The sequence below is a fragment of the Plutella xylostella genome, chromosome 6, assembly GCF_932276165.1.
Source record: "Plutella xylostella chromosome 6, ilPluXylo3.1, whole genome shotgun sequence".
In the NCBI taxonomy this organism is placed as follows: domain Eukaryota; kingdom Metazoa; phylum Arthropoda; class Insecta; order Lepidoptera; family Plutellidae; genus Plutella; species Plutella xylostella.
The window spans coordinates 5,922,948-5,934,747 of record NC_063986.1 but is presented as its reverse complement, the minus strand read 5'-3'; the positions used below and the strand labels follow the sequence as shown (position 1 = coordinate 5,934,747).

General features: G+C 37.1%; 1 protein-coding gene across 1 annotated transcript; it reads right to left on the bottom strand.

Annotated features, from left to right (window-relative positions):
* Positions 1–9,360: 9,360 nt before the first annotated feature.
* Positions 9,361–11,744, bottom strand: LOC105389632. Its single transcript, XM_011560776.3, has 2 exons — positions 10,094–11,744; positions 9,361–9,638 (listed from the first exon to the last, which is right to left on the bottom strand). Exons 1-2 carry the CDS (start codon positions 10,331–10,333, stop codon positions 9,555–9,557), a joined length of 324 nt encoding a protein of 107 aa, XP_011559078.3. The 5' UTR covers positions 10,334–11,744; the 3' UTR covers positions 9,361–9,554.
* Between the last annotated feature and the right edge of the window lie 56 nt (positions 11,745–11,800).

Here is an 11,800-nt window from a genome sequence, read left to right as displayed (position 1 = left end):
GTTTAAAGTTGACATTGCTAGAACGGTGTGAAAAACTGAAACTAAATACTAAGGTTAGTGCGTAGATATTTTTTTCTTTAGATTTTCTTAAACTTACTAAGTATAAACCTAACATTTTGTATACTAACCTTCTCTTAAACTTTGCATCACTGACTAAATATCTCTGCCTACCGGTTCTCGCGATACAGGCTGTGCGTATTGTGTGATACCTTCTCACTTATATTTCATTCTACACCACTACTACCCACCTACAGATTATTTCTTGTATACATACCTGTGATAAATGATTTAAATAAATGATTTTGATTTGATTTGATTGAAATGTAATGACGCTATTTTCGTTTAATGAAAAATATAAGTAAGTACATCCAGATCGGGCTTTTAATATACAATTATACATACAAACATACTTACGAGAAATACACATTACACATCGATGTTTCTTACAAAATTTTAAGATATTTTCCATCGTCCATCAGATGCAGCGCGGGCGGCCTATGAGTGTGATTCAGGTTCTCTTTAACAACAGCGTCCTTATCTACGACCACATAAGACGGACATTCGCGTGACACACACGAGGAGCACCTGTACCGAATGCCTATTTTCTGCCTCGAGTGTTTGCTGAATGTGTGTTTCTGGTAGAGTAGCACGGTCTTTCCATTTGTGGCATACGTTATAAACGACACTGAAATTTTAATTAAATAAATTAAATTTTAATATCAAAGTTTTTTTTTCTGGTCTACGGAAACTGAGCCAAACAAACACAAGATTGATATTGAGATAACCCACTGGGGTTATCACCACCGTATAATAGCTTAACAATGCTTAAGCAGCGCCGCTCGCTTGTCAAATCTGACCTAACTTGTATAGATCTGACAAATGATTGACAGGCGAGCGACGCGGATTGTTAATTACGAATGTGTCGGTGCCGGTGGTACGCTAGCAGTAAGAAATTAATTCGAACCTAAACGATATTGCTGTCACGCTATGCAGCGATACCAAGTCGGCAATCGGCATCATTCTATTCTGTAAAGGTAGGGTCTGAATAAGAAGTTATAAATTGATTAATCTTTACTTAAATAATTCTAACTACATTGATATTTTAAAATACAAGGTTCTATTCTACTACGAGTGAAAATGTATAAGTACCCTAGGTATAAGGCTACACCTGTAGAATTTCAAATCTATCTGCAGTCATTTCCCAAATTAATTCTCTTATAAATCTTCACAACCCTGCCGTCCTTATCCGCACGGAGCGTCGGCGGTTCATGGGTATGCGTGAAGACTCCCTTGAACACCACATTGGCAGTGTTGATGACCACGTAGGCCCGGCAGCCTCTGGACATGGCCGCTGAGCAACGGTATCGGAACCCACCCCGGTACTTGGAGTGTTTGCTGAACGTGTGGCGCTGGTATAGCAGGACGGTCTTACCGCTGCTGGCGAGAGTGATGAATGACACTGGAAGGAAACTTTAGTGTAGAACTTGTGTAGAGGTATAGCGGTTAGTCTAGCACGGTTGTCACATCTTGATAAGCGCGTCTTGCGGCCCGTGCTAGCCTTGAACGGATAGTAAATAAAGAAAACTCACGCGGTACACACCCGGAAAACACCCACCCTTTCAATGTTCTGTCCTCTTGTACTTGTGGGATTCATCTTCCATAGGCTATTAGGAATGTAAGTGAACATTTTGTAGGTCTGTCTTAAATATTATCCACTGAATCCACGACCAGATATTAACAGATAATTAGAAGCAGGCCTTTTCTTGGGTTGTTGAAAGAATGAATCTATTTCAAACATTTAATTTATTATAACAAAATATTTAGTCACATAGTTTGGTGATAACACGTCTTCAGATTCCGATCATCACTTGAGACACCGTCCTTTTGTTATTTAAGAAGGACGATCGCATCTTTCTAAAGAACCACTAATCTCACTTTTAATTTGAGGCCTGTATAAAACGCTAGGCGTTTTTATAAATACCCCATCTTGTATCGTATACTCGGGAGGATCGTGATTATGGTCGTACACAGCCTTGAGGATCACGTTGTTTTTGTCCACGTGGACGACTGCCTTGCAGTTCTTGGACAGGAACTTAGAGCAAGCGAACCTGGACCCTCCCCTCCGTATCCCACTGTTCTTACTGAACGTGTAGCCGTACGCCAAAAGCATGGGATGGCCTTTCGGTGTCTTCACGAACATTACTAGAACAATAAATTGATTCGATGAGTACCTGTGTGTTAGAGCCTATTAAAAAGAAAGCCTTTTTTGTAGTTACTAGAACAGTAATAAAGTCTACAAAATTTCTAACAACATGATAAGTACCTACTCTCTTCTTAGATTATTTCTTTATTACGCCTACATTTCAGCTTCTCAGTCTCCTTACTTTTCTCTATTACTAAATAAATTGTAATTATTGGACGAAAACACTAAAATATTATGTACCTAACGAATAAATCGTTTAGAGGTATAAAACAAGTCAAAGATGTACCTTCCAATGTTTTTGGCCAGAATCTATAATTTGTTTCATTGATATTAGTCAACACGAAAAATGTTATCGCATAAAAATATCAGGTGAAGCTTGCGGGCAAACTTACTTTAGCATACTAAAAAGGAAGGCTAGAAGATGTTATTATGGGTTTATACGAGTAGATACGTAATGTTCTCTAACAAGACTTATGTGTACAGAACACAGGGCGATGCCCCCCCGGCAATACTATTAGGGTAATGATGATGATGATGACCTGTAGCGATGGAGCTCGCCGGTATTTTTTACGATATTATGATGATAAGCGCTTAAAACATGAGTTGATGTATGAATTCACAAATCACCGATACAGAGAATACAAAATATTGTAAGTACTTACCTATATATTTTCATGTTTATAATGAAATAAACTTAATGCAGCTATCATTGTACCATGATGTAGGTATAGCTTGAAAAAATACTTTTATTGACGATATAATAATAATAATACATTTATTTATGTAACACCGTAATAATTATCATAATAAATAATAAAATACTTATTAAATACACTAGGCCTTATTGCTACGAGCTATATTTTACAAACAACCTTCAGGTTACGTAAATCAGTTAAAAAAACCTTTGTTCGCTAAAAAAATATTCATCAAGACTCATAATAACTTGTTACATAACATTTTGCTTTGTAGTCCCCATACCCATACCCTATCTATACATATACAATATATACATGTCGCAGGCATCTGGTTTAATCTCCTGTTTGATTGAACCACTAGCCCGTTCATTGGATGGCGCTATTCAGTTGTATGACTAAAGGACAACTCGTCAAGTCGTTGATTGTAACGTTCGACGTCTTGACTGAACGTCATTCAGCGGAGTCGTTGAATGGGATATAGTATAGCAACTTTGTAATGTCTGGTTAGGGTCAACATGACCAGACAAGAGTCAACAAAAAGACTATGTTACAAAGCTCATATCTCAAAAATTTACTAAACAATAACAACGTACGTTCATATTGTTGTTTATAATTATATTAAGTTACGCCACAATTTTTTCTTTGAAACAATCCGCCCGGGGCGTAATAATAGGTAAATCCATGTTGTCACACTATTTTAACACAAATAACGCACTTTAAAGCTAATTTATTTGCAAAAAACTAACAATATAGGTGCTTTTTGTGTCAGCTGTTAGCTGTTAGACGCCATATTTGTTTTGTTCACGACCTGACTGATTTTAAGTCAGCTAACTAGTTGGACGTTTTGTGACGCTTGTGCAATCAACGTTCGGCCTAGTCATACAACTAAGCAGCGTCATCCAATGAACGGGCTAGCGGTTCAATCAAACAGGAGATTAAACCAGATGCCTGCGACATACATATATCATAATTATCAGCCAGTATTCATCCACTGCTGCTGGTCATAGGCTGAACAGATAAGCAATTGTAAGTGTATCTACCTATGTGTACAGATTGTCATATAATTTAGTTACATTTTCACCACCTGTTAAGCTAACATAACACCTGCCTAGACTCTAGCATAAAGGCCATCATAGACCATCCTAAACTTGGACGGTAAGTGGTTGTGTTCAGTGTTTCCCTTCACTACGTTGTGGTCAATATCCACATGGAGATAGGCCTTGCAGTGCTTTGAGAAGTTGCTGGAACAAGTCCACCGAGACCCACCGTCCCTGATTGGTCCACTTCTGAAGTATGGGTAGTCGTTGTATATCAGTAGCTTTGTACGAGACGAATTGCACAATTGGATGTATGACGCTGGAAGGAATTTTCAAATAAAAAAGCATTACTATACTTTGTACAATATAGCATGAGTATTTTTACAAAGTTATAGAAATATTATATTCTAATTGTTCATCAATGAAAAATACTCCCTTGCGGGGTAGGCAGAGGTGCATTGCTGCACCCGTGTAAATTTACACGTGGTTGATATAGATATATATATATATATCAACCACTTATTTTTAGGACTTACTTCAACTATTTGATTCATTCATTCCCATATTACATTGAACGGGTGATATTCTAGACAGATACATAGTAGGTAAATATATAATAAATATTAAATATAACGCAAACATTAAATTTAACACCTAAAACCCGAGTTCAAATATCTTTCTTTAAATAAATACCTACCCCGGCCGGGAATCGAACCCCTGGACCTCGGCATAGCAGTCAGGGTCACTAATCATAACCACTACACCATTCGGGCGTCAACTTAAAAACACCGCACTTTTTATTACGTGAGTATACTATCTTGGGGTTCTGACTTCATCTTGCACGAGGCGGCGGCACAAATCACTACCTCTCGTACAATCCACTCGGCAGCTTCTTAAACCTGGGCGGTTCGTGGTTGTGTACCGGGAACGCCTTCTGTATGAAGTGGTCTTTAGTCACGTGTCGATAGGCCTTGCAGTGCTTGGAGAAGTTGTTTGAACAGGAGCGGGAGCTTCCGTCGGCCAGGTGACCACTTCTAAAGGGCTAGTACGGGGCGCAAAAAATTGCATCGCGCTCACTCACATCGCGAAGCCTCAAGAGCGAGCGCGACGGAGAACTCTTGTCACGTCTTAATAGCGCCCCGTGCTATAGGGCCTGGAGTAAGGGTAGTGGTCGTCAGCCGAGTGCGGTACGGGTTGGATAGGTGGATGTATTGCGCAGGTGAAGTGTTTTTAATACGGGCGTGGTTAGTATAATACACAAATCGTATCATTACAACCCTCAAAATTGTTAAAATAAAAATACCAAAACAATGATGTCGATTCTGAAAATCTGAACAGACATTCTAATTTTAGAGCTGTCAAAACCTTAATTTCCTTAATTAAAATTCGACTCTATAAATCTTTCCGTAAATGTAATTTTTAGCATTTTTTTTAGTTTGACAGCGTTAAAATTAGCATTTTTGCCTTCAGAATAGCTACCATTTTATAAATAAAAAAAGTAGATGACAGTGATGTAATTATTATTATATTTCAACTTTTGCACAACATAATTATATTAAAAACGGTATATTTAGAAAGTGCACCAAAACGCTGCTGCAAAATAAACAACTTCTCACTGCAAAATCGGTAATAATCTTGGAGTTATGAATAATGTAATGATACATCGCGGTAGGTTTAATCAAACGTCTCTGTGTTGATTAGGAAGCTTATACCTTTCTTTTTTGTCGTCACTTCTATAAACATCATATTCAGAAAATATTCAGCCTAAATTTTTGTAACATATGACTTGCCATTAGTTATGCGAATTATTTATGAGAATCACATAGGTACCTAAAATATATTAAAAACCAACAACATCACACAACAAATCAAGTTTGTCTGACAAATTATTTAAAAATAACTGAGATCATGATCACTAGTTACAAGTAAGGAACTAAAAAACATATTTTTTCTACAAGTAGGTAGGTAATTATTTATAATCATAATATCCCTCTAACAGAATCATTGAATCCTAGAATCATTCTAACAACAACATCATGATACTAACATATTAAAATTAAAATATTTCCTATCCTAAAATATTGCTTTGCATTTATGACTAGAAACTTAAATACCAATGAGATCAATTAAAACATATCATGCATTAAAATGGTAATATGTCTGAAACTCTGAACAGCTCAACATTATCACAAATAATATTACTAAATAAAGATGTAGAGGGTATTTAGGACGGCACTATAGCGGCTGGCTAGGAATAAAATAAAAATATTAATCTTCCAAATGTAAAAAATACGACAAAATTTTGCTCAATAAACTGCTAAACTCTCGTTTAAAAACGTAAGTAAATAAACAAAAGTTTTATGGATTATATTAGCAACCCCACCATTACCCTTCAGCGGGCTTCAAAGGCACACCACAATGATCCAATGTTTTCAACTATGTATCCGTTAAACCAGTTCACTGGATAAGTTTCCTGCCATTGTAACTTCTACTTACGAGCCTGTTTTTTTTTTCACCTAATTTAAGTGCTTATTAAAATTTATATTAATACTTATAATATCTACTGCTGAAGACTCAGACAACTTTAACAGCTAACAATCGAAGCATTACATAACTAGGGTGAGAGCTCAAAAGGGCTAACGGATAAACATTCCAGCAATCGCTTTAAAGCTGAAAATAGTTTTCAAATCTGACAGCGGACATCGCGAAATCGGACCACAATCACAAACAAATGACGGATTAAAAGCAATAGTGACAACTATTTTTTTCCCTGTCCTGTCCTCTAATTCGACCAAAATGTGACTTAAATTCCACACTACGTCTTCTCAATAGGCGTGCCGAACGGCGTGTGGGTGTGCTCCAGGTTGCTCCTAGCTATGGTCATGTCGTCCATCAGATGAAGGTATGCCCGGCACCGGTGCCAGCGGTTCTTGGTGCAGCCCCAGCGGAAGCCTGTCTTGGTCCGGCTCTGCTTGTAGTACGTGTAGTTGTGGTACACGAGACGCTCCTTGCCGCGACTCGTCATGAATATGTTCACTGAAAGATGGTGTGGTTAAAGATTCTGAACTGAGCCGGCCGTTAGCTGTGGGGTTTCCACCACCGAACATTAGCAAATAATAATTCAGTACTGTAGCTCGCTTGTCAAATCTGACGTAACTGTATGGATCTGCGACAGCTGTTTGACAGGCGAGCGACGCTGCCTATTGTAAATTTCTAATGTGTCGGTTGTGGTACGGTAGCTGGTACAATAAACGCACCTAGAACGCCAACTTGGTAATTCAATAATACACTTTTATATGATGAGTTAATATAATAATTAAACACAAGAATAAAAGTGTCAACATTTTATTTTTCGTGTGAATATTTCAAATGTGATTTTAATGAAATAAGCAATTTAGATTTTAGGCAGATCATAGTCGATATTAACCCCATATTCATACATAAATTATTAGAAGAGGACATAAATGATTCTTGTAAACACAGTACGATCGATATGACATGGGGACGAGTTGAAAAGCCCAGTGTACAGTATTGAACATCATTCCGCGTTCTCGCGTATAAGTTCTATAAATACAGGGTAACCTAAGTGTGCTGCGGATCTCGTCAAATACTGTGAAAACTTATAATTAACAAAATAATTTACGAAAGTCACACTGCAATAAATAATAAAAAAATAATACTCTTATTACAACAGAAATGGTCGTCACATAATTACTTCAAACAAACTCACTTGCAATTTCATTATTTCCTAAAAGTGCTTAGCTGTTTAACTAAACTATTATTCATAAAATTGGGTAACTTTTTATAACCTTTTGGTCTTCGTTTTTAATAAAGAACGTTGGGGGGTGGCAGTGTTCACTGGACACGTACAGCACTCTGAAGTCTCTCTCTATGACATGTGCGTACGCTTTACACCCCCTCTTGGTACAGCACCAGCGGTACAGGGCCTCGTGAAGGACCCTCTTGATCCGGTCTCGTCGGTAGTAGGGGTACCCGTCGACAAGGAGACCAGTCTTGCCACTGATCAGAGCTACCGGCTTCCCGTAGCGATAGCAATCTGTGAATTGAAGGAGACGGTTGATAGTAATTACATACATACATACATGATGATGGTTAGACTAAGGATTAGGGTGCAGCATTGTTGGGTGCAGTGAAAACAATACTAGAGCTTGGGCATTAACTGACCAATAATGAAATTGTCTAGGAACTTCTAGATTTTACATCAGAGACCCATGTTATAGCTGTCTCTGAGATAGATGATTAAGCATAACTCTATACAATGTGTTTTTTTTCGAACCCGACAAACTTTAAGGGGGGACTACGAGTAATTTCATCGAGAAAAAAACCCCATATGTGGAGTCAAATCTCAATATTCTAGAAATGGCAACCATTTTAAAGTTTAGATACTAAAAAATTTCTTCTTATTCATAGAAAGCATATCTCCAGATTTAGACGCCTTACGGACATGAAATAAAATTCTTTTATCCGCAAAAAGTCATCTCTATCCAATAAAAATATCTACAACTGCTAAAAAGTTACATACAATAAGTTAAAAGCACCTAATCTAACAGTTTTGACAAAAAAAAACAGAAAAAATTTACATTTACTTGAATAACTTTGAAAATCGCCCCCCTTTGATGGTATTTTTATGCATTTATTTAAAATAAGCTAAACAATGATACCAAAACCGTATCTGTACGTCGAGGCAGTCAAGAATGATTGAAGTTCAAAACACAACTAACCTAGCGCCGCAGCTCAGGTAGCACAATCCATTGAGTGAAAGAGTTCTGATTGTAAATGAAATCAACTTACATGAGCTCCGTTAGGTGTGTTTTGAACTTCAATAATTCTTGACTGCCTCGACGTACAGATACGGTTTTGGTATCATTGTTTAGCTTATTTCAAATACTTTTTAATAAATACATAAAAATACCATCAAAGGGGGGCGATTTTCAAAGTTATTCATTTATGTTAGATTAGATTAGGTGCTTGTAACTTATTTTATGTAACTTTTTAGCAGGTTTGCATATTTTTATTCGATAGAAATGACTTTTTGCGGATAAAAGCATTTTATTTCATGTCCGTAAGCCGTTTGAATCTCGAGATATGAATTTTTATGAAAACTAAGGATGTAAAACTTTAAAATGGCCGCCATTTCTAGAATATTGACATTTGACTCCACATGTGGGGGTGTTTTCTCGATGAAATCACTCGTAGAATACACCCTTAAAGTTTGTCGGGTTCGAAAAAAAACACATTGTATAAGAGAAGAACACACTATTATAATAAAGGTATTCGTACAGTTAGTTGAAGCGTCCGTAGTCGAGCTTCAGTGGTAGGAACTGATCATGTTAGAATAAAGATTACACAGCTAAGATTGTAGAGTATAAAATAATCGGAGTTCAAATAAAATAATACTTCTAGGTAATTCTTTTATACTGTTTAATATTTAGCATACTTAATTATTCATTGATTACATGATTGTAAATAATATTGATACGGCAAAAGTAGATCTAAAACTTCAAAATAATCTAACTTATATTATAAAAGTCTAAAACTAAATATAAACCAATGACTACACAATTCAGTTTCCGATAGGAACTATCACAATTAAATACTTTAAAACCCAGCACGGCCTTGAATACTTTTGATTTTCAGATATTTTGGCGCCTCATTTTCATCTTCCGATGAAGTTTTACTTTCCTGAAACAAAAAAAACAGGTAAACTTTTCAAATCAACTGTTTCTTAGCATATCGCTGATGTGATGACAAACACTAGACTACAGTGCGAAAGCTTTAGAAAGTTGTTAGCCAGTCAGATTTGTTGTCTAGATACTCTTTTCGTAAACGCCCGCTGTATATACATATGTATTAAGTTAAAATCAAATAAACATTCATAATCTCCCTCAATCCATCGTAACTATAACCTAACCAACCTTAAGAACCCCCGACACTCAACACTAAAAGTGTTTTATGTGCAATAAAGAATTTATAATAATAACAATAACGGCTATGCCGATTTTCATAAAATATGGCTGAAGACACAGTCAGGTCAGTGAGGTTCAGTCGTTTGGGAGCCACGCTACCATAGACAGACAGACAACACGTTAAACTTACAACACCCCTCTTTTTCGTCAAAGCTTAAAACCATCACCAACCTTAAGCAGCTCCGCGTACTTCTGCCTGATCTTCTCCAGGAAGTACGTCGAAGGCGGGTGCGTGTGCTGCGTCTGCGCGCGCACCACCATCATCTGCGTGTCCACGTGCAGGAACCCCCGGCAGGAGCGGGACCCCATCTGCGTGCAGCTCCAGCGGAACCCGTCGCGCAGGTGCTTGTGCTGGTAGTAGGTGTAGCCGTCCAGCATTAGCAGGTCTTTGCCGGTGCGGGACTTCACCATGAGCACTGGAAAGTTTGGGGCGTTAGTGAGGTGTCTGGTCACACTGGGTAGTCAGGGTTTGGCGATACTTACCTTTGTGTTTACTGCGGTTGAATGTAGTACTTAGTTCTTTTGGAAAACTGTTAAACCTACCTACTCTCAAGATGCCAGCGTCTATTGTGTCGTGGATGGTATTGGTATACAACTCTGTTAGAATACAGCTTTGTTACTGGTATAAAGTATGTATAATTAATTTGTTCTCTATATAGCGATATACGTAGTGATTCGCAAGTGCCGGACAACTCTAGCGTCACTACGATATTTTAGAGCGCTACTGCGCTAACTGCTAACCTCGACTCTATCTCGTTGCATTAAACAATTCGGAGTAGAGGTAGACCAGGTATATGATCGATCCCTGAAACTTCATAATTCATCAAGTTGTTTTTTAATTGATTTTTTCCATCAAAAAATATCTGTGTAGGTATTTTACAAAAGTTCACCAAAAGGGTCGATCCCTGCGACATGCAATATTAATAGAATATCACAGATTATTCATTTAATACAGGTTAATCGATATAATAAGGTACCTAAGTATTTAAACAATAATATATGTTAACATACAAGTGTATTAAGGTTTATTGCAAAACATGGCTACAGATAGGTACATTTCCTAATACAGAAATTAAAAACCTACGCATTTTAATTATTTTTCATACATAGTAACCAATCCCTGCAGTAAAATGTAAAAGAAACTTTTTATAACCTAATAATTTCAATTTTGGCACATTGTTTCACAATGAATAAAATTTGAGCATTCAATAAAATATACATTTTTGGAAAAAAACGAGAACCATTTGACTAGTACGCTTAATCTACAAGAAATTATTTATTGGCAAGACTAATGATATAGAATATTGGCACAATGAGTAATCGAGATCTTTACGCTTAGGAACTATAAAGAATGCTGTAAAAATATTTCCGTCAGTCAATACTGCCACAGTAACCACCAACTATACTTTCTGGATTAGTTATTATTTAAGAAATAATAATTATAGCATTCGTGTAAGATACATTTCTACCTTATAATATAAACTACATTTAAATTGTAAGTATGTAGTTGTAGACTTACATTTTAAGCACTCGCAATTATTATCAGAATTCATAAACAAGAAAACGATTTAAGTACAGTAGACAAATAAACCGTCTCGAAATCTGTGGCTCTGTTGGAAAATCATGGGAGCGCTTCGAGCCGACACTCACACCAACCCCTAATGAAACGCGATAGAGTATTTAATGGTAGAGTACCGAACAGCAAGTTAAACTATTTCAGGGTAGGGGTACAGCACCCCACGCTTGCGAGTCACCTCTGACTAGCCCTTCGGGGATTACAGACGTGAGTATATATGTATGTATGTATGTTGGGTACAGCACAATACAAATATGGATGAAAAACACGCTGCGTACCACCGGCGACGGTCAGTATCTATA

What these genes read in the sequence shown, in the direction of transcription:
- LOC105389632 (XM_011560776.3), bottom strand. Translation starts at nt 10,333, where the DNA reads ATGGTGAAGTCCCGCACCGGCAAAGACCTGCTAATGCTGGACGGCTAC. An exon ending in AGTACGCGGAGCTGCTTAAG is followed by an intron (nt 9,639 to 10,093) that starts GTTGGTGATGGT and finishes TTTTTGTTTCAG; the next exon opens with GAAAGTAAAACTTCATCGGA.